A 23882-nucleotide genomic window follows, 5' to 3' on the forward strand; every position below is an offset into this window, starting at 1 on the left:
CAGAAACACTGCTTGGAAGTCAGAATGCTTTCATCCCGTTTTTTCCTTTACTTTAGGGTCTATTTGTAAAGTGCTCTTTTTGTGCATATGAAGAAATTTCTGAAGATTTCTGTAAAATTTACCTAAGAGTCAATGGTCATCATTGCAGTTAATGTAAATTAATATAAAATATGCTCTCACTGATGTCCACATGATTGAACTGGAATCCTAAAATTACGTTTATTTTTATTTAGTCAGTATTTACTTATTTATATGAAATTTCTGTATTGTTAAATTAAATATCCAGAAACAGAATAATAACCAAAAGTAACTTTTTTTGAGTATTTACAATATGCCAGGTACTGTTCTAGGATATTTATTTAATTTACCTCTTCTCCCGAGAATCCATGAGGGAGGTCTGGTTTTTTACCTCCATTTCATAGAAGCACACAGGCAGGCTCCCTTCCCAACATTGCGCTCTTAGTAAGTCACAGATCTGAGTTCACACCCAGCAGCACCAGAGCCCTTGCTTCTAACCATCATACCATCTTGCATCTTGATCATAAATTTTAAGTATCATTGCATATAAAGAGACATCTCTGGCAATACTTTCTTGTTCTCTGACTTCTGTCTTCATTAACTTTCAGGAGCTTATTTCTCCCTCCTGAATTCAACTTGAACAATAAAAAAGGATAGCTAAGTCATTCGTGTAATTATACTAGTATTCAGACAAATTTAAACTTGGATATGTTTATCCCTCTGTTTAAGAAGGTTCCTTAGCTACTCCAGCTCAGTCTCCAGCTGGGAAGTGAGGAAGGATCCAATTGGCATGAAAAGGTCATGGCCATTAGGCCATTGGGCAGGGTATGTAATTGGGAGATTTTAAAATGATTTCTGATTGTCAGAGTTAGTACTGAGGTCCAGGGGGAAAACAAAATTTATTTCACATGAACACCATTCAGGACATTTATACAAAAAAACACTATGAAGAACAAAACTCTTCCTTTGGACTTGAAATCCAAATGTTGAGAATGTTTCAATAATACAAATAAAACAAAGGGGGAGCTACTTCTCTCCCAGTTCATATTAAATGGATGGGTCATAGTTTGTAGCATGATTGCACACATATTTTTCCAATTTCCTTATTATGAGCTACACAGCTAGCAGCACAAAATAATATAAAGTTGAAAAATAAATGAAAAAACATGAAGCCAAAATTCTCCAGTGGAACTGAGACAATACACACAAAAACTGATGTATGGACATTATGATAAGAGAGGGATTTAATGGCTTTCTAAGCTTCCCATAATTCTCAATGTATACTGTGCAAAGAAATATGGGTATTCCTATCATCATCCATAGATACACTACTTCAAGTAATTTATAAACCTGACATCAAATTAGCAATCAACAAGATCTAATCTAAATACATATTAGTTTCCTCACTGAGCACTTAGAAACTGGTAAATAAAGAAAAAACATTTAATGCTTTTAAGTCATAGAACAATGTATCTGCTTGGCATGACATCTCACTAAAATTTTTGGAGACAAAGCTAAATGCACTAATTAGGAAAAGAGAAATAATACTTGTTATGAGCCTTTAGGTATTGTAATGTACATTAGGAGTTTTACATGTGCTATCTCAGTATTACTCAGTACATCTTTCTCTCTGGAAGTTTCTGTTATCACTCTCAATTTGAAATCCAAACAAACAGTTGAGGCTCAGAGTTAAATAACTAGTCCAAGCTCACTGAGCTAGCAAGTAGCAGAGCTGAGATTGGAACCCAGTTCGGTCTGATTCCAAAATTCCTTCCTCTTCAAATGTTCCCTCTGTGAGTAATAAAAACCATGGTCTCTCAAAATTTGGATATAATGGAAATGTAGAAATTAAATAATGGATTTAAGTAGCAAAAAATTGAACTCAGCTTTATAATAAGTGGACAATAAAAAATTTCAGTAATGTTCTTGTTTTACACTAAAAGGTGAAATAAGCCATAAAATAAAAACTAATCTGTGTGTAGGAATATCTTTACTCAGTGATAGGCCCTGAGAACCACAGCATAATTATTAAAAGAATCACTAATTTTTGAAAGACCATATTGTCCTAGAGTTTGATTTATACTGGAAAAAAATTAAGATATGGGCTATTTAATGACATAACATCCATTGATTATTATACTAAAGGAATTTTTAGATAAAGATTATTAGAAGAATATTCTATTTCTGTCAGTATATATTTGATAGAAAGTGGGCAGATTGCATTTTCAATAAAAATTATGTATATGTTGCAAGTAACAAAATCACAACTTAATCTAGTTTAAACAATAAACTAAATGCATTAGCTCACATATTGCAAAAGATAAGAAATACAACTAGTTTCAGGCAGGATTGAATCCAGGGGCTCAAAAAAAAAAATATCATCTAGAACTTCACTCTTAACCTTATCTCTGTTCTGTTCTTTGCTTGACCCTCAGGCTCTCCTTGAGGACGCTCTCAGCCATACTTCTAGTAGCATAAATACAGACCTCGTGACCTCATCTTTTTTTATTGTGGGGACAAGTGATGCTCTCTTCTCGAAGTTTCCACAAAGGATAGACAAAAGTCCCAAATTATTACACATTTTATTGGATCTGGTTAGACTCCCAGGTTCCCTATGATCAGGGGAATGAAATACAGAATACAGGTATTGACATTAAGCCTCCAGGGCTGCTACCCTCTAACCAGGAGTAGGCATCTCACTCAAAATACATGGGCTCAAAAACAAAAACAAACAAGCAAAACCAACACTTGGACTCAGAATTTGGAGGGACTAGTATCTCAAAGGAAAACTCAGGATACAATTAAGATGGGAAAGGGTGTTCAGTGTCCTTCAACATACAAATGTCCAGTAAAAATGGAAAGATTTTTAAACAAAGACAATGACATGAACACAAATAATCTCACGGGCTGAGATTATTAATAAAAAAATTAATAACTACATTAGGTAATGAGTATTTATTGTCTATCAAATCAAAAGGTAAGTACTTTATGTGTTTTACTCCAACAAAACTTCACAACTACCTATAAAGTGGGAGTTATTATTATTCTATATTTTACAGATGAGGAAATTGAGACCCAAAATATTTAAGTAATTTTTCCAATATAAAAATAGATGAAAGCCTGAATTACTTCTGTAAATTATGGAAGGGTGCCATCTAGAGGACAGAAAGTTTGAAGGAAAATTGCTGGATAAAGATAAGACTAGCTTCATTCAAGAAATATTTATTGAGCACCTACTACAAATAGATACTGGATTGGTCACTGAAGTCAGTCATTTGAGTGATGAAAACGAAAATCAACTTGTGACTCCAGCCTTCAAAAAATGTGTCCAATCTAGATTTCTCATGGTGCCTCAAACCCACCAAATCTCTCCTGACTCAGGACCCTTGTACATGCTGTTCTTCCTATTTTATCTCTACCCATAAGTCTTCTCTCTTCACATATCTCCTTATCCTTAATGTGCATGGCCCATCACTGTCATTATCTAATACCTAAACTCCTTGTGCCTCTGTTAATTTGCAGATTAGTGCCACCATAAATTGAAGTTTGTTCATCCCAACTGGGCTCTCAATGCTACCTAGGGTCATACTACGTCTCTCTACTCAATCTCTCTCTTTCTGCAATTGTAATTTCAAACCTTAACTAGTCTTCCCAAATCTTTGACCCTACCACCTTCCTTACTCCCAACAATTACCACATCCATCTCTTTATGAGAAAATAAAAATCATTAGATTTTTTGTAACAATTTTATTTATTTACTTATTGTAAAGAGAGAGAGAGAGAGAGGTAGAGCACATGGGGGAGAGGGGCAGAGAGAGAGGGAGAGGGAAAGGGAGAGAATCTCAAACAGACTCTATACTGAGCATGGAGCCCAATGAAAGGGACCCAACTCCACAACCTTGAGATCACGACCCAAGTAAAAACCAAGAGTCAGAGGCTCAACTGACTGAGTCACTCAGACACTCCAAAAATCATTAGATTTTTAACCCTAACTTTAGCCCCATTTCAATATGTTGAGTGCTCAGATTTTTATTTTTTATCATAAAACTTCTCCCTGAATCCACTTAAAAAGATTCAAAGTGGACAGCCTGGTTCACACTTTTGAAGAATTAAAATTGAAACTAAAAAATTAAAAATATAGTTCTACATGCTTTCTTTTGAATAGAGGAGGTGTAGAAATGTGGGCGATGTGCTATGGCCATCTTCTACCCTATATACATGGAGTAGATTAAGCCAGTGTGCGTAGATAGAGAAGGCAGTAAAAATTTAGAAACAGAAATGAGAGATAAAAACAAGTTACTACATGAATTTCCTAAGACTTTCCATGTCTTGGTTCCAGGCACTTTCTAAGTCTCAGCTGTATACTCCAGTTCCTTGGAGGCATCTGCATAATCTTATAATTAGGCTTATTCTTCTAGTTTTGGTTGGTTTCTGTCACTTCTGTTAAAAATCATAAATCCAAAGCATTTACTTTGTAATTGTTTGAAATGTTTTCTCTTCTTCCCATCTACTCTGCCAGACTCTGGTCCAAGCTATCCATCATCTCTTAGCTGGACAACTTGGGATGGTCTTCTAACTCGTTTCCCCACATGCCCTATTATTTCACTCAGTCAACTCTTGAGTTGGATAACAATTGTGTCTCCTGCTTATCTGCAGTTTCACTTTCCATGGCTTAGGATACCCATGGTCAAGTGCCATGAAGCAGATGACTCTCCTTCTGATGTAGGATCAGAAAGTCAATTGTAGCCTAATTCTATGTCACAATGCTTACATCATTCATCTCACTTCATCTCATTACACAGGCATTTTTATCAGCCCATATCATCATCATAAGAAGGGTGAGTGCAGTACAGTAACATATTTTGAGAGTGAGAGATAAACCACATTTACATAACTTTAAAATATATATTTATTTTTTTATTTATGAGAGAGAGGCAGAGACACAGGCAGAGTGAGAAGCAGGCTCCCCACAAGGAGCCTGATGCACAACTCCATCTCAGACCCCAGGATCATACCCTGAGCCAAACGCGGATGCCCAACTGCTGAGCCACCCAGGAATCCCAACATAACTTTTTTTTATAGCATATTGTTACAATTGTTCTATTCTATTATTAGTTGTTGTTAATCTATTACTATGCCTAATTTATAGGCTAAATTTCATCATAGGTGTGTATGTATAGGAAAAACACAGTATATATAGGGTTCAGAACTGTTAGCAGTTTCAGGAATCCACTGGGGGTCTGGAAACATATCTCCTACAGACAAAGGGATTACTGTATTTGTAGATCATTTCATTCCACTGCTTAACATTTTATACAACTATACCTAAATATAAGTTATTATATAAAGTGTAAGGCGATACCTGGGATTGAAAAAATGGAAGATTCAGCACAGCAATGTAGTGAAAGGAGTTCCCAAATATAAGGAGGTCTCAGTACAACTAGGAAACATAACTATAGTACATTGTCATCTGTGACTCATTACAATAGTCAGATAAAGTAAACAGTATTTTTTTAAAAAAATAAAAAATATTTTTTAAAACAGCAGGTTTTTAAAAAAATTATTAAAGAAATTTTGACAACTGGAAAAATGAAGAAAGAGTGAATCTAAGGGGGAGAAGGAAAAATCAGAATATGATGTGGTTGTGATGTAAGAAAGCTAAATCCTCATCTTCCAAAAAAGAAAGCAAAAAAGAAGAAGAAAGTCAGTGGGTAATATGAAAATTTGAAAAAGCAAAAAAAAAAAAAAAAAAAAAGTAGTATAAGCTAATATGGAGGTATAATATGGGAAGACACGTTATAAAATCTGACAAATATTAAAGATAAATACAGCCAAGAGATTTTTGAATGTTTGACTATTAAGAATGAATATTAATATATGGATAGGGCGGAAGACTACTGTTCTTTACAATTATATGGTACTGACCAACATTTTTAGACTAAGCAAAATTTTCATAAAAATTAACTTTAAAAAACCGTAAGATTTTCAGTTGAAAGATGGAAATTAAAAAAAAATAATAACTACTTGAATGAATCACAAAGGGAATATCTATGAATTTGTTGACTTAAATTTATAAAACTCTGTACATCAAAAATCATGAAATTTAAATTTAAAGGTACAGGACAGGCTAGAAAATTATTCATAGTATATGGACAATTGGTATTTAGCTATTCTAATACTGAACTTGCTATCCAGTTTAGGAAAAAATTCCCATTTTGTGTGGTACTGACAGGAGAGCAGAGGATGAAGGGGCAACCTATAGTCAAAGCTAAAAGAATATCTTCTCTTTTAGTTGCAAGACTGAAATAAACAAAGCCAAACCCAATTTTTTCACAGTGGAGAAATGTCAATGGAGTCAATGTCAAAGCCTTGGCAGTATCCTAAAGATAAGGAAAATGCTGGATGCTGATAAGTGGAATTGAAATGGGAAGACCTGTGAGCTTAGAGGCTACAGCTCCCTCTAAGAATAGCTTAACAACTGAAGGAACTCCTCCTTCCTTGTCTAATAAAGATGTTTTCTCTCTTCCTTAAAGGTAGGCCTCCTCTTTCCCTGAAACTCTAACCTTGCCAACGTGGTCCAGTTCTCCTTTGGCCCTAACTTCCCACTCCTCAGAATCCAGAAGGAGGTACAGATTTGCAGTTAATAAAATACTTGCCAAATGGGTGACCAATTTCAAACAAAGCATGCTATGGTTTACAGTAGTTAAAATCACGACATTGAAAAAAAATCTGTAAGCGTTCTTCTCAGGATATTCTTGCAATGGGTAGGAAGAAGACTAGTATACATTTAACTCTTCTTCTGGTGGCATGCAAGATGGAAATTTTCAAGGTAAACACAATCTCTTGATAATTACACTTGTCATTGTCTACTGGAGTAATAATGTGGAATAGCATTTAAAATGGCATTTCCCTTCCATTTGAGAATGAATCCATTATTTTATGTCATAGTCATATATTTTAAATATTATCACCGAAGTAAACTGCCCCTTGATACAGAGAATTAAAGTTTTGACTATCATCTGATATATATATATATATATACACACATTTGTAATTTAATAATGCTACATATACTAAATTAAAGTTAAAACATTTAAGTGCCAAAAAAGAATAAAATAATCTCCAAGCTTTGGGCAAAATATGGGATTGTATTCATGAAAATGGATGCTGATAATATCCAATAAAGGAGGAAGGAAGCATCATTCTAGAGCACACTGAATTTACAGTTATGATTGAATTTACCAGAGATTCTGAATTCCATATTCTAGCTTAGGTAGCTGGGGATGAGTAATGAATACTGGAATCAAGGCTGAGCTGTATCAATCAAACTGAAATTTCTTGGTCCAAGAAAAAGGAAGAAATTCTAAGATGGAGAAAATAGAAATGCAGGAACAGATTTATTTTTTTAATATATTATTTATTTATTCATGAGAAACACAGAGAGCGAGGCAGAGACATAGGCAGAGGGAGAAGCAGGCTCCATTCAGGGAGCCTGATGTGGGACTTGATTCTGGAACTCTGGGATCACACCCTGAGCTGAAGGCAGACGCTCAACTGCTGAGCCACCCAGGCGTCCCAGGAACAGATTTATTATGTTACTCTTCACCTTCTCTAACCAAGGAGACACTCTTCTATCATTAAGAAGTTAAAATATGAATTTAGACTATCATAACATGCTTTTTCTTTAAATAGAAGAGACTAGAATAACAAATATTCAAACATGGGCCATGTAGTAAAGACATATTTGTTTTGTGATATTTTTGTTCTAATTACAGCTACGGGTATGAAATGATTTATATAAACTGGTATGTATATATGTGAACATGCATTTATACATTTTTATTCATGATGATATAAATTTTCAATATTTCTTATTGAGTGTCATGGTGAGAAATACTTGAGAGCCACTGTTCTAGTTGATTTACAAGTGACCTAGCACACATAAGCTAGCACCAGCAAGAGGAGATTCTTCTGAAAGAAGACTAGCAGTGTTTAGCATGACACTGGAAAGTCCAGAAAGACAATGGAAAAGAGAATTTTGATTAGTGACATCTTGTTGTCCATTTAACCTGAAGGAAACATGACTTGAAGGAATGAGCTATAGCAATTCCTGACTAGGGACATAAGGACAGCAAAATGGCCAGGATTAGGTAACAAGAAAAAAGTGGTTCCCAGTGTTGACTGGTATTATTGATTTCAATCAACAGGAAAAAGCAGAGTCCTTCAACAGAAGGAAGAAGGGAAGAATAGTGGGAAGGAATGACTCCTTCTTATGCGACCAGCAAATTCAGCAGTAAAACCTAATGAAAGAGAACCAGATAGGAAGAACCACTAAAAGCACTAAATGTGGGTAAATTTTTTTTAAGATTTTATTTATTTATTTATTTATTTATTTATTTATTTATTTATTTATTTATTTTGAGAGAGAGAGAAAAAGAGAGTGCACACAACCAGCAGGGAGAGGCAGAGGCAGAGGGAAAGAGAACCTTAAGCAGATTCCATTCTGATCAGAGAGCCCATCAGGAAGCTTGATCTCACAACCCTGAGATCATTTCCTGAGCCAGAATTAAGAGTCAGACACTTAACCGACTGAGCCATCCAGATGCCCCAAAGGTTTGGGTCATTCTAACAAATTACCCCAACCACTCAAGGGACTGGCTTTCTGGAAACTGTCCAACATCTTTCCCACTATCATATACTGCTAGCAGAAGAGTACACTGATAACACTTCTAGAAAGCGAATTGGAAATTTGTATCCAAAACCATAAATTATACAAACCTTTGCTTTGATAATTCTACTTCTACTCATCTCAGAGAAAAGTCAAAGCTATTCACAAGAAGCAGTAAGAAAGAGAGAGAGAGACAGAGAGAGAGGGAGAGAAGCCCGGACTATTTATAACTATTGCTACCAACTAGGTTGTGAGTTTCCTCTGCTGTGAATTATGAACATTTGATGAGGACTTTCCATGAAAAAACCACTCTAGGGATGCCTGGGTCACTCAGCGTTTAAGCGTCTGACTTTGGCTCAGGACGTGATCCTGGAATCCCAGATTGAGTCCCACGTCGGGCTCCCTGCATGGAGCCTGCTTCTCCCTCTGCCTGTGTCTCTGCCTCTCTCTCTCTCTCTGTCTCTTTCTGTGTCTCTCATGAATAAATAAATAAAATATTTTTTTAAAAGAGAAGACCACTCTATATCATATGTGACAGAAATTAAAGACACTATGAGACTCCAAAAATGGCCAAGCTTCCCCTGACCCAGCTAACCTGAGCCACTGTCATTTCTTCCTCCAAAATAATTCTATCCGTGCTTTGTTCATCCTGCCTTTGCAATAAAGATTATTAAGACGACCAATCATGAACTTGCTTCTACTTCCCATCAGCAGCCAGTCCAGAACAAAACTCGAGTTCCTTGAATTATCCTCAAGATCACCTAACCCAGGCATAATATCTTTCTAAGATGCCCTGTGTGGTTCCCCATAGTGTGTGTTACCTGCTAACACTATTCAACATGCAGGAAAGAAGTTAATTCATTGAAAGGGAAGCCTCATGGTATTAGAGCTTAATTCTTTCACAGAACCCCATTGAGAAGGGCTGCAGGGCTTTCTATCTCTCACCTTACTTATACTATCAACAATCCTAGGAAGAAAAAATAATTATTATCATTTCTATCTTACAAACAGAAAAAGAAACTGAGGCACAGACTAGCCCGGTAAATCATCTAAGATCTAAGAATTCGAGCCCTGGTAGTCAGATGGAGAGATATTTTATTACAGAAGCTATTTGGCTTCCACCAAAATGCTATCTCAGCTACTTAGTCATCTAGGGTCAAACCTGGAATCATACTTATATAATCACTACCCCAGCCATCCACACTCACCCAGAGCTTCATGGAAAGCAAATCATCTTTTATCTCCAACCTTGCCTTTCCATGCCCAGGGCCAGTCTGCTAGTTCCAATCCTCGTTATCTCTCCCTGCACTGTTGCAAAAACACTATAACTGCATTACTTATGCCCAGTCACCTACTTCTGTAATTAAGCATAAATTTTTGAAGAAAACATTCCAAATAGGCCCTGATTATGCAGCTCCTTGCTAATAGATAGAAGATAGATAGATAGACTTAAAAAAAAAAAAAAAAAAAAAAAGAACAACCCTAAACTCTACGGCTTGGCATTTATATTCTTCCAAGGGTTGGTGGCTGTGGTCTACTTTTCCAACCTTATTTCCCATTACCTTGCTCTGTTCCAGATAAATTAATCCACTCTTCATTTCCTGAACAAGTTCTGAATTTTTCTTGTACTTTTCTTCCATGGTCTCTCTGTTCAACTCACCACACTTCCAGCTTTCAAATTCCCACCCATGCACTATCCAACTCAATGTTAGTCTTCAGGGCAATGTGGCTTAGCGAAAAGACAAACAATGAACATGGAATGATTAGTTTTCCCAACACTCGTTCCCCAACCTCCACTACTCCATGTTCTCACAGCAATTAAATTCATTTCCCTTTATGCTCCCATGTTACTTTGCCTATATTCATGGACAGAAATGATCACATTCTGCCTTAGGTGACAGTTTTTATTTTTTTTACTTCATTTTCCTCCTAGGTTATAAAATCCTTGAAAACATAAAACATCTTATTCATTTTTTATTCATGCCATGAAGTATAAATTATTATCACTTAATGAATTAGACATATGAACATTCACATTGTCAAGCATAACACAGTTCTGTGGCCCCACATCTCCTAAAAGTCTACCTTATTTTTTTCTGAGAATTCATAAATTGGGTAGGAGAGGCTGTACAAGCTTTTTGGGGCTCTGAGATATCATTTGGGAATAGGGACTTGCCCAAAAAAAGAATATTTTCTTTCTCCAGGAACAATCATTTAAAGTTATTCAGGACTTTGCCTATATTTAAGTGATATTATTTCCCTTCTCTGTGCTCACTTGGCCACCAGCATTTATGAGTTGAGTCCATTGTCATCCAATGTGGAGCACTCCTGAGAGGTTATTGGCCAACCTTATGTCCAGTCCACAGGCATGTGCCTTTGTCTCTGACACAAATTTCTGCTCTAGAGGATTCTGGTTCATGGCGCAGAACTGGTTATACTTTACCTGGCGGTTATAAGCCATAAAGAAATCACATAGAAAGACTTGCTCATAGCCACTTTCCTTAGTGCAGGTGGGGTAATGTTGGTGCCTGGAGGCTGGGAGTGTGACATGTACATAAACTTGACAAACTCCATTCCAGTTCAAAACCTTTTTTATTTTATTTTTTTAAGTAGGCTCCACATCCAGCATGGAGCCCAACGCAGGCATTGAACTGACAACCCTGAGATCAAGACCCGAGCTGACACTAAGAGTTGGATGCCTAACTGACTGGACCACCCAGGTGCCCCCTGGCTCAAACACTTTTTAAAAAATTTCAGCTTCAAAGAGCCCATTTTCCTATTAGGAGGTCATTTAGTAGTGGGAGAAATTAACTTTTCACATTTCTAGCCAATTTCTAACTTGAATTTCTTTTTTACTTAATCTTCTGGATTTTTCTTTTGTGTAAGAAATGCACTACAAAATAAATTTTTTAAATGTGGGCAATAGGAAGATGTTTCCAAAGAGGATAACCCCAAACATTATATATTTAATATTTCATCTCCTGTCACTGCTTTTTCTCTGTCCCTCATCATTTCCAGGAAAACAAGAACTCGAGAGATCTGTCAGAGAAACAAGAGGATGTAATGAAAATTAACCATAGAAGCCTACACCTTGTAAAGCTGGCCAGCCTAACATATAATGGGAATTATCTAGTGTTCCACCAAGTCCCTGGGGCCCCAGGAAAGGGACCTATGAAGAAAATTCAGAAAAAAAGAAACTAAATCATTCAAGAGCTGTGAGGTTGATATATGGGGCACATTCCCAGAGTACGTGTGGCTTCGCTAAATAATGACTGAATGAAGATACAATCAGTGTCTACGGGTTTATGGAGAATGTGATCACTGAGGAGAGAAGAGGGAGACAGTTGTCCTGGAGGTGATAGCATCATGGTCACTGCCTTTTCTTTGTTTCATTTTTAATATGGGGTTCTGTGCTTTATATTTCTCTCGCTTGCTACAGAAACTAGTGCCAATATATTTTTAAAATCTTTTTTTAAACTAAAAAAAATAAAACAACAATGGAAACTTTGTTTTTCAAAGATTATTTATTTATTCATGAAAGACACAGAGAGAAAGAGGCAGAGACACAGGCAGAGGGAGAAGCAGGCCCCATGCAGGGAGCCCGATGCGGGACTTGATCCCAGGACTCCAGGATCACACCCTGAGCCAAAGGCAGATGTTCAACCGCTGAGCCACCTAGGCATCCCAACGTGGAAACTTATATAAAATTTTACCTTCATAAAGTTGTAAGGAGTTCTCTATATGTATTCTGGGTAGGAGTACTGACAAGTAATAAGAATATAAATTGGGGCACCTGGGTGACTCAGTTGGTTAAGTGTCCAACTCTTGATTTTGACTCAGGTTATGATCTCAGGGTTGGGAGATCGAGCCTGACATGGGGCTCCACACTCAGCATGGAGACTCCTTGAGGTTCCCTCTCTCCCACTGTACTCTTTCTGCTCTTTCTCACTCTCTCGCTCCCTCAAAATAAACAAAATCTTGAAAACGCAAATGTAAAAATCAATTAACAGCCTATCTGAAATAGAGAAGGAACAAGGAGTCTCCAGTGTCATGTCTGGGGTGAAGGAAAAGGAGGAGAGAAATGGAATGGAATGGAATGGAATGGAATGGAATGGAATGGAATGGAATGGAATGGAATGGAATGGAGAAGTGAATCCACCAATATACTTGCCCCTCATAACCAAGTGGAGCTGCCCTCTTGGTTGGTAGCCAAGACGAGCAACCCATGAAGTGCTTATAAGGTAATAATGTCCCCTGACTTCCTAAGAGATGTCCATTGACACAGGATTTATTTCAGACAGGAGGAAGTCACCAGCCTGTATGCCATCCTTTAGACTCATAGTGCCAAGAAAAACTGAGAGAAGGTGTATGTCAGAAGCAGTAATGATGGCAGATAGTTGCTAAGGAATAACACCCCCAGTTCTTTCTTACCTAAACTTAGCATAGCAGTAACAAGGGACAAAGCTTAAAGCAGGGTTGGCAGGATCTCAAAAGGTCCAAGAACAACTGGCTGCTTGCCCATTCCTGGGAGTGTTATGGAAACTATGAAGTACCCCCTGTTCTCAAGGGCTCCTGGGTAAGAGATGGAGACAAGCACAGAAACAGTAACGTCACTGTTACTCAATGAGTTCAGAGATGGAAGGAAAAGCACAGGTGCCAGACCAACAGAGAGGACAAAATCTATCCCAGCATGGAGGACTTGACAGATGTCCTGGAGGCAGCAAAGCATGACCTGATACTTATCAGATGAATTCATTTTCAATTTCCAATTGTTTTAGTATGGAGCTCCTTATCCAGGAGCATTTATAGCAGATGGTAGAGTGGATATGTACTGTTTTGCCTGCCATGCTTGTTTTCTTCTCAAAGAATAATCCCTTCTTTCCTAGGGAACTATTCTTCACCCCATTCCAACTGTGTGGTGTTAGCTAATCCCCATTCCTCATCTTTCTTTTCTCCTTCAATTAACCCAGGGTGAGCTCATCCAACTCCTCTCCTGGAACTTTCCAAACTGAGCCAAGAGAGAGGGACATTCCTTCTGCAGTGATAAGGTTGCAATGTAAGAGGCTAGGGAGACTTTTAGGTTGATACTTCCCTTATATGGAGAAGCTGGTCTGTGGTGGGACAGAGTAAAGCTGACACCCAGAAGAGCAGTGAGAACAGATGGAGAGATGGAGTCTTGATAGCTCCAAGGCCCTGATCCTAGTGGCCTCTGAGGCCTAGTAGCACCTTTCCCAGCAGTTATATGTGAAATACCGCAGCTTCCCTCCGGAAGTCGTCTTGCTGAAGCTAGTTCCAGTTTGGTTTCTATGGGTTGCAACCAAGAGGCTCACATTAGCCGTGACTTCCTGACATTTTCATCCTTATCTTGAATTCACATTTTTCCTCTCATCTTCCCCCTTTCCAAGAAGAGTCAGCTGAGCCTCAATGCTGCCGATTTCTCCTTATTCTGGCTATCCATACTTTGAAAACCCGGCCAATATTCTTGCTTCCCCATTAGCTATGCTTCTAGTTGTTCCATATCTATAGGTTTCCCAAAGTCAGCTCCCTTTCCAAAATACAGTGAAAAGCTGTCTACCAAGAGCCCTCACCAGAGAATCCAACTCAGTAGGTCAAGAGTGAGTCTAAGAATCTGCACTTAAAAAAAAAAAATACACCTTGGTTGATTCTGATGTGCACCTGAGTGGGCCAGATGCACTAGGCCAGATGATCCATGGAGCTTGTCAACTTGAAGGATACGTGAGTGTCCTACGCATGGCACAGATTAACTGTTCAATTTCTTGTCAAGCTTGGAGTCCTGCTGAGTCCGGTTTACCTCAAAGGAAGCAGAATGATTGCAGGCTTGGAACTACCTAATAGCAGTCTCAAGTTGCTCAGAGAACTCTCCTGAAGGGGCTGGGGATGACTTCACCATGGGGAACAGGCATTGCAAGGGCAGGCCTGGCCCCTTACGCAAGCTGTCTTTGCTTTCCTTCGTGTCAGAGACGGATGATGTAGAGAGAATTTGTTTCTTTTTCAAGTCTAGCGTTACATCACAAGACTGTATAATTTTTCTTATAAAGTGTCTTTCCAACGTGGCTATCCTCGGAGGAGCTGGGCCTAGTTACCCCAGAGGCAGCAGCAAAGTTGAAGTAGGGGAGAAATTTTCTTTTAATCCCTCAAGCAATATCACCTTTGGAGCAGCAAAACTGCTCTCATTCTCATGAGAGATGACAAGCGCTTCACTGCAATTTTTAAAACACGGATGCCACCTGAGAGAGAGATTTGCTGGAAGGGGTCAGCCAAGGAAAGCAAATACCTCCCCGCTTCTTACCTAACTCACTGACCTTTGGACAGTGGCTGAGCTGAACCTGCCTCACCAACTCTCAGAGGCTCTTGGATTCTGACATGTGCTGCGTGACGTTAGACATGGTACAACAGGTGTTTCAAGACTTTTTTTTTTTTCTATCAGGAAGAAAGCTCATATTTAACTCAGGCTCTTACATTTTCATTGTATACTGTTTTCACTTTATTTCTTCCAAGCCCAAGGAATCGCTTCGGTTTTTGTTTAGTTTGTTTGTTTTAAGAACCAGTAGGGAGTTGGAGTGATTAGAATCAAAGCAACGTTGCCATTTGGCCAACGGCATCCCCCATCGTGGCGCTGGGACGCTTTGCTTTTTGCTTTTGCCTGCTCTTTTCTTGCTTTTCCCCTCCACGTTCCTTCTTCTCTCTGCTCCCCTCCCCCCTAGCCCCCCCCCCCCACACACACACACACATCCAAAGAGTGCCCTAAACGGTGACAAACTTGCACGTGCTTCCCTTCTGACTAAGCCCCCGGGCCTCTCGCCAGGCCCCCGCAGATGGCCCCAACCTGCAGGCGCCCCCCGAGGACAGCCCCGCGCCCGCAGCCCCGCGCGCAGCGGGTGGGGCGCCCCGGGGTCCGGTCCCGGGGGAAGGCGAAGCGGCTTCCAGGAGCAAACGGGCGTTTCCTTCCCACGCGCTCGGGCGCCCCTGGGTCCCCGCCGCGCGACTCCACCCTGCCCCTCCCGGCGCTCCGGGAAGAGCCAGTCGCCACACACAGGCGCACGCAGGCCCCGGGCCGCGCCCTAAGGAGAGCGGCACCCACGGCCAATTGCCATGGCAACCCCGGGGTTCGTTCCATTCCCCACCCAGCGCGCCCCCCGCCCCCGCCTGCCCCGCAGCCAACCGGCTCGAGCGCGTCCGGCGAGCGCGCTATAAGAGCTCCGCGGGGGCCGCCGGGGACCAGAGGCGCGCGCCCGACCTGCAGGGGGCTTGTTCGCTGCAAGCGCGAGGGCAAAGCCTGACCATGCAGAGCGTGCGCGGGGTGCCCAGGCGGTGCTTTGGCCTGGCCTTCCTGCTGCTCCAGGTCCTGGGACAGGTGAGCGGCTCGGCCCTGCGGGGCAGCGCGCGATCGCGCCTCCCACGGTCGCCGCTGAGAGCTTCCCCCTTCCTGTCCCGCCCGCGCCAGGTCGCCGCCGCCCAGCGCTGTCCCACCCAGTGTCCGGCCCGGTGCGCCCCGACGCCGCCGGCCTGCGCCCCCGGGGTGCGAGCCGTGCTGGACGACTGCTCCTGCTGCCTGGTGTGCGCCCGCCAGCGCGGCGAGAGCTGCTCCCCGCTGCAGCCCTGCGAGGAGAGCCGCGGCCTCTTCTGCGACCGCAGAGCGGACCCCAGCGCGGGAGGCGGCATCTGCATGGGTAACCCCGGCCCCCGCGCCGCCTGCCCCTCGGCCCCTCTCCTTCCCCCTTCCCAGAGGGCGAGGTGCAAATGGTAACAGCGGCGAGGGTGCCGCAGGTGGTGCTGTGCGCGGGCAAGGTCTGGGCGGGTGGAGGTGAGGGGCGCTCGTGGCTTTGGGAGCCCGGAGAGGAAAGCGGCCGGCAAAGGTGAGACGCCTTCATCCCTCGCCTCCTGAGAGTGGAGTCCGGATAGCTGGGGAGCAGAGCCGACTTTAGGGCCAGTGAAATCATTTCCTTTGGACATTTCCAAGGGGATGCTCGCGGGGGCGATGGAACCTTGGGCTTACTCCCAAGCTCACAGTTCCCCCACCTGCCGCCCAGCAGGTTTGTTTGCACACCTGTCATGGTCCTATTTGAGCTAAAGCAACCCCTGCTCTCCTGGGACGACTGTGTAACCCCAGTCTGGGCTGTGAATAAAAGAAAATGCAGGAAACCAGCCCATTCAGGCTGGTGAAAGGTAATGGATGGAGATCATCTTTCCACGTGATGCCCCGTTAGTTGGAGGCCGCCCCTGTCTTCTCTAAGTTAGTGGTGATTGTTGTGCTGGAATGCCAAGCACCCCTTCCAGATTTGACCTACTTGGTGAATATGCAATGCACTTTTTTCTTTTTAATTCTAAGCTGCTGGAGTAGGAGGATCGAAAGAGGTTCTAGAAAAATGACTTTATCATTGGGAACAACAGCTGTGGCACCTGGGGAGTGTCACTTCTTGGTCATGCACCTCCTCCTCATCTGTAAAATAAGTGGCAGGAGCAGATGGCCTTCACGCTTTCTTCTTGCTCTCAGAGGCCTCCGTGAGGACCGCTCTCTGCCAGAGATAGAGAAGAAACAGATCACTTCAACGGGAAAAAGGAGGATCTGGGGTTTGCATGTAGCTTGCGTAGCTTCTCCACCACACTCCATCCCTGATTTTGCTCTCTGCCCCTTCCCTCTCTGCCTTGCTTCCCCAATGCTCTAGCGGTAGAAGGAGACAACTGTGTGTTTGATGGGGTCATTTACCAAAGCGGGGAGACCTTCCAGCCAAGCTGCAAATACCAGTGCGCCTGCAGAGATGGGCAGATTGGCTGTGTGCCTCGCTGTGGAGAGGACCTGCTCCTGCCCCAGCCTGATTGCCCAGCTCCAAGAAAAGTTGAAGTGCCCGGGGAGTGCTGCGAAAAGTGGATCTGTGACTCAAATGAGAAGGGAGAGTTGGGAGGCCTTGCCCTTCCAGGTAAGAGACTCAGGATACCTGAAAGTGATCACTGCACAGGTTAAATGCAGGCACAAGGCATGTGTGCTGTGTCGGATTTGCGATGAGAAACTGGCCTCCGTTCCTGGCCATTCAGTTGTGGATTCCAGATTGCCCACTGAGATCAAACGCATCACATGTGTGAATCCTAGCCAAGTTATTGAAGTATGCACAGTTTCTCCTAAAGAGAACCTGCTGCATTCAGTGGTTCTTTTGAGCAAGGGAACTGACTTAGTCCTATTGCAGGACTACTGTTTATATTTTAGTCCATCCCACCTGACCCTTATTAACATCACAGAGGTAAAAGTAAAAAGAAATCATTCTTTTCCAGATTCTGTGTATTGCCCATGTGCTTTCAAGATCAGCCTCCCTAGAGAATGCTACAGGTGTCACAGAGAAATGCCACCTTCCCGATTGATGCTGTAGAAAGGGCCAAGGATCTTTGTTTTGCTTTCCTTTTTGTTTTATCTTATAAAGGAAATAGCTTTTTGAAAAAAAAAAATTCAAGAGCCAGTAGAGAATATTTTAGAAGCCATGAACCAGCCAGATTATTTATGCTGGCAGTAAGCAGAGCTTTACAGCTTTCCTGAGGTCAGAAATTATCAGCTATGCCTTACAGATAGGAAAACTGCCATGTAGAACAGAAGTGCCCCAAGCCATACATATTAAACATTGAGACAGAACTTTGTGTAATCAAAGTCCAAGTGTCTATATCCCAAGAATCCAAACAACCAGTTTCACCTCCCTTGAGCAAAGTATTGCCTTCCTCACTCTTTTGAGTCCGTAGGTTCTAATTGCTCATCCAACTAAAATTTCATCATGATCCTTTCTCTGTATAAAATCACGTTTTATAGCTTATGGAATGGTTGTTGATGCTATTATACTGTTCTACGTTCTTCAAACTGCTGGACTTCTTAAAGATAGGGTCTCCCAAGCTTCTTCAGGACAAGGTGGACAGCCATTCCACAAAGAATTTCTGGAAGGCCTACAGTGTGCCAGCATTGTGCCACCTCTTTAGAGTTTATAAATACCGAGGTCCAGTTCTGGCCCCTGAGAGCACCAGAGTTTGTTTATTTTTTATTTTTAAAGATTTTATTCATTTATTCATGAGAGACACACAGAGAGAGGCAGAGACACAGGTAGAGGGAGAAGCAGGCTTCCTGCAGGGAGCCTGAGGCAGGACTCTATCCCAGGACCCTGGGATCACGTCCTGAGTCAAAGGCAGACACTCAACCACTGAGCAACCCAGGCGCCGCAGGAGCACCTGAGTTTAGTGGGTACAGAATTGAATGAGGCCCTCTTTCCAATGATGGTTGAAAGGATCATTTGGCAGTCCTCGTGTTTTACGCAACGTGGCTGCTTTTGTTTGTCTGCCCCATAGCCTACAGGACAGAAGCCACGCTAGGAGTTGCAGTCTCTGACTCCGGCATCAACTGCATCGAACAGACCACAGAGTGGAGCGCATGTTCCAAGAGCTGTGGCATGGGTTTTTCCACCCGGGTCACCAACAGAAATCCACAGTGTGAAATGGTGAAGCAGACTCGGCTCTGCATGGTGCGGCCCTGTGAACAAGAACACCAGCAACCAGCAGATAAGGTAGGAGCCTAGAGACAGCCTCCCATCCTTGAGGAGGTAGCTTTGCCTCATGGACGTCTGGGCTCTAGAAAGTCATTGTGACACGGTGACACTAGTTGACTCAGACATCAGCTCTAGCTGGGAGTGAATCCCAGAGAAAAGGCAGACAAGTTCCTGCAGTGAGTGGACTCACCTTCTTTTTTTCTCTTTCATGTTTTGAATTATCCCAAGCAACTCACGGCAGGTCCACAGGTAGAGGGAGGAGCCAGCAACTCTAATAGTGTCCCTAGTCGAGATGGTCTGGCAAATCCCATTCCATTCCTGGAAAAAAACTGGCTGCTCAGTTGCCAAGCAGAGTTGATTTCAGAGAGTTCATTTCTGACCTCATTTTTTTTTTTTTCACCCTTAGGCTTGCTCGCTCAACCCTCAGTGCCCAACATCCTACCTGGTCCATATTGTGTGCTTGATAAACAATTGTTGATAAATAAATGAATGGATGTCTGGGAATTATTTTCAGTATTTTAAAAAGTCTAGTGGGAATAGTACATTTGCCAGCATAAGGCGATATGTGCCAAATAAAATAGCACATTTCTTTCCCTTTTTGCTGGAAGTGTATCAACTCAGTGTGTTAACACTGACTATAAGGCATGCGGATCAGAAGCTCTGATTGGTTCCTGATGACATCAGAGGCCTTGTTACTGGAGCCCTAGATCAGATAAATGCAATACCCAACCAAATTGAACCATTATATGGAAATTTGTACAAACCCAAGGCCAAAATAGTGTCTAATGATGAAAAATATACATATCTCTACACTGAGGCAATATCACCTAATGCTTAAGGGTGTGACTCTAGATAGAGCCCGACAACCTAAATCCTGGCTTACACATGAACGAGCTGTGGGATCTGGATGACTTTTCTTAGCCTCTAAGCCTCAATTTCTTCTCCCATATAATGAGGCTATTGACAGTACCTACCTCAAAGTTGTCATGAGGATTAAACAGAATGAATTTACAAAGTGGCTGGGCAGAGATTACTCTATTAACATTAGGCAGCGTTTCTATTTATTGCTAAAATACGTCTCCAGCAATCATATTAGTTGTATGGCTATATAGCTATATGACTTTTGGGGATCCATCCTAATTATGTTTCTTCCACCAATTTTGAAAGAATACATAGAAACATCTTATCCCTAAAATTATGTGCTAGAAGGTGCACCTCCCCACTCTTAGGGGAATTATATCATACATGTAGTACAGTTATGTAGGTTCACCCACAAAGCCACCTCTCTGCCTCTCTCTCTCTCTCTCTCTCTCTCCTTCTCTCTCTAGATATCTCTGTTCCCATCTCTCTACTTCCCTTAGTCTCTCTTTCTCTCTCTCTCTCTCTCTCTCTCTCTCATACACACACACACACACACACTCACATGCAGATGTTGCTGACCTTGTGCCTTTTTGTGGACATTGGCAAGAATATAGGTTACACATTAAATATGAAAAAGGAAGAAACAAGAGGCCCTTAATATTGTTAAGAACACATTTACTTCTTTATTAAATAAGGCTTTTTCATGCCATGCCTCTAAAATTTTGCTTTTTCTATTGTTTCTTTTGACAAAATTCTTACATTCTTTTGTGTAACTTGCACCCAGTTTTATAAGGGGAGATATTATATTTGTTACTTACATACATTTCATAAAGATTCCAAAATTTATTTGGCATCTAGGGAGATACTAGCATAATAATCATAGCTTCCTAACATGAAGAGTTGCTTAAATGTCAGCCAGTGCTTCTCAAAGTGTGGCTCCCCAAACCAGCATTGTCATCTAAGAACTTGTTAGAAATGCACATTATTGGGGCCCAAATCAGACCTACTGAATCAGAAACTCTGAGTGTAAGGCCCAACAATCTGTGTTTTAGCAAACCTTCTAGAGGATTCTGATGTATAGTAAAGTTTGAGAGCCACTGATTTAAGAGAATCCCAAGGCTCATGACTCCACAGCTGTGGGCTGTGCCTAGGAAAGTGAAAAGCAGGAGACTTATGGCAAATTAGTGGGTCAAGAAATCTTGTTTTTAATTAATTAATTTTTTAAAGATTGTATTTATTTATTCATGAGAGACACACAGAGAGAGAGAGGGAGAGGCAGAGACACAGGCAGGGGGAGAAGCAGGCTCCACGCAGGAAGTCCGATGCAGGACTCAATCCCGAGACTCCAGGATCACGCCCCTGGCTGAAGGCAGGCCCCAAACCGCTGAGCCACCCAGGGATCCCTGTGGGTAAAGAAATCTAAGTGGGAAATAAACAGAGTCAATGCTGTGCTGAATTATCAATATGAGGGTCCCTCATCAACTATTACTAATGGCATATTGAATAAATTCTCTACTTATATGCATTCATTGGAAAATAATCTTAAATCCCACTTTCATTCCCGAGGTTATGGTATAATAGAAGGCATGAGCTTGTGTCAGACATTCAATAATTAGGTGTTTCTGGTGACTTTGGGCCTTTGAGACTCCCATTTACTAATCTGTGAAACTTGCACAGTTGTTCCTTACATAAATAATCGATCCTTGTAGGAGCAAATATTGCTAAGAATGTTAAGTGAATTAATGTCTGAAAAGTATGTGAAGCATTAGTAGGTATGCAATGCTGCCAGGTATATTCCCTTTCTCTTTATAATGCCTAAGGATACATTGGCTAAAACAACACCAAAACCTGTCCCAGTGCCTTGAAAAATATAGCTTTATATATATATAAATATATATATTATATTTATATAATATAAATAATATTTATATTATATAAATATAATTACCCTTGGAGGAGTGGTAGCCATTCCATGATCTCTCCTTTTCTTCTTTCTCAGAAAGGAAAAAAGTGTCTTCGTACCACAAAGTCACTCAAAGCCATCCACCTGCAGTTCAAGAACTGCACTAGCCTGCACACTTATAAGCCCAGGTTCTGTGGGGTCTGTAGTGATGGCCGATGCTGCACTCCCCACAACACCAAAACCATCCAGGTGGAGTTCCAGTGTTCCCCAGGTCAGATCATCAAGAAACCAGTGATGGTCATTGGGACCTGCACCTGTCACAGCAACTGTCCTCATAACCGTGAGGCCTTCCTCCAAGAGTTAAAGCCAAACACCAGCAGAGGGGAAATGTAACATGTATTCCTTGAGAAGCATACCCATGGAGGCAAACTGTAGCTACCCACCATCAAATGAATATAAGAAAATTAAGAATTATTATTATTTTACCCCTGAGTCCTATGTATTTTCTGTGGTCATTTAAGGTCAGTTATATCTGTCTTTTTTTTTTAAATGAAAGATATGATTAACTGTAAACTTGAAATCAAGGTAAGCTCAGGATAGTACTTAGGGATGACTTACTTTTCTGTGGTATTGACTACAAATGAAAATTTGTATAAATTTAAGAAATCAGATACATGTTTTACTGTGTATTCTATCACATTACACTCATCTTATTTTGTTATACACTAGTGCAATATCAAGAAAATGTCACTGTCATGAATGTCACAGTGAAATTCAATATCATACTGAACATGTCATGAGAATATTTTGCCATACAGTGAAGTTTGATTTAAGGGATCTCTGTTGAACTCTCTTTTTGAGTGGCTCAACTCTGAACTTCCAGGTTCAAGATCTGAGGAAATGTGTAGCTCTTCAGTTTGAAATCCAGAGACTATTAGTCTTCTGTTTCATTGCACACTAGGAAACAGACTGTATCTACAGGAATGGAATGTTTGTTAGCTAAGTGGACTGGTGTGATAAACTTGCTCCATTGCAGACAAGTTGACTCCTTTCCAAAGAAAGAAGCTAAACAGAAAACTCCCCCTAATACAGAGAGGACCAGGCCTGTCAGCCCTCATACATTTCTATATGCTGGAGGCTGTTGGGGCTTATGCTTTTTCATTCAGAAGAAGCAGAACACATCAGCAGAGATTTTCTTCATCTTTCTGATGAGTAAACTGGGGCTCAAAGCACCTGATTACAACCTTTGATTACTTTCAAATGTGCTGGTCTTAGATTTGGAAAATAAGAACAACATCAACATGACTGTGGTGGTAAAATACCACAAATTTTATGGGAGTTCAGAATTATTGTAGACATGCCCAAAACTTATCCTTGGGCCCTAATTATGCAAACTCATGAACAAGATACATGTGTATTCATATGTGTATCTAATGTGTCAAGCTATAAGGCTGCAAACTTAAATGTATACATTCTTTTAATGTCACCACATGTGTTCAGCTTTTCTCTTTTAAAGTATTTATATATAAGTTATACATTTTTTAAATATTCTTTTTACTTTCTCTATTTGTCAGACATCACTAAATAAACATGATTTTATCAATGTGTGACTCTGCTATTACTTATGTGCTTATGAGTTGCTTGTTGAAAATATGAATAATGGATGGATCTAGAGGGTATAATGCTAAGTGGAATAAGTCAGAGAGAGAAAGACAAATGCCTTATGGTTTCACTCATATGTGTAATTTAAGAAACAAAACAAACAAAAAAAGAGACAAACAAAAGAAACCAGACTCTTAAATACAGAGAGCAAACTGGTGGTTTTCAGCAGGGAGGTGAGTAGGGAGTAGGTGAAATAGAGAGAAGGGAGTAAGAGTACACTTCTCATGATGAGCAC

The 23882-nt window shown here is 41.0% G+C and overlaps 1 protein-coding gene and 1 long non-coding RNA gene across 3 annotated transcripts; both read left to right on the forward strand.

Moving 5' to 3' along the window:
* The first annotated feature begins 6346 nt into the window (after positions 1 to 6346).
* Positions 6347 to 12158, forward strand: LOC140603388 (uncharacterized). 2 transcript variants are annotated; one of them, XR_012006366.1, is made up of 3 exons: positions 6347 to 6644; positions 8226 to 8364; positions 11705 to 12158. It is a non-coding gene; the product is annotated as an uncharacterized lncRNA (long non-coding RNA). The 2 variants fall into 2 exon arrangements; XR_012006365.1 differs by lacking the exon at positions 6347 to 6644 and adding an exon at positions 7607 to 7823.
* A 3366-nt stretch (positions 12159 to 15524) lies between these two features.
* On the forward strand, positions 15525 to 23588 carry CCN3 (cellular communication network factor 3). Its single transcript, XM_072774322.1, has 5 exons — positions 15525 to 16061; positions 16152 to 16377; positions 17374 to 17625; positions 19025 to 19239; positions 22082 to 23588. The coding sequence occupies exons 1-5, from the start codon at positions 15990 to 15992 to the stop codon at positions 22376 to 22378; spliced, it is 1062 nt and encodes a 353-aa protein (XP_072630423.1). The 5' UTR covers positions 15525 to 15989; the 3' UTR covers positions 22379 to 23588.
* The last annotated feature ends 294 nt before the right edge of the window (positions 23589 to 23882 follow it).

The sequence above is a fragment of the Canis lupus genome, chromosome 14, assembly GCF_048164855.1.
Source record: "Canis lupus baileyi chromosome 14, mCanLup2.hap1, whole genome shotgun sequence".
Taxonomy (NCBI): Eukaryota; Metazoa; Chordata; class Mammalia; order Carnivora; family Canidae; genus Canis; species Canis lupus.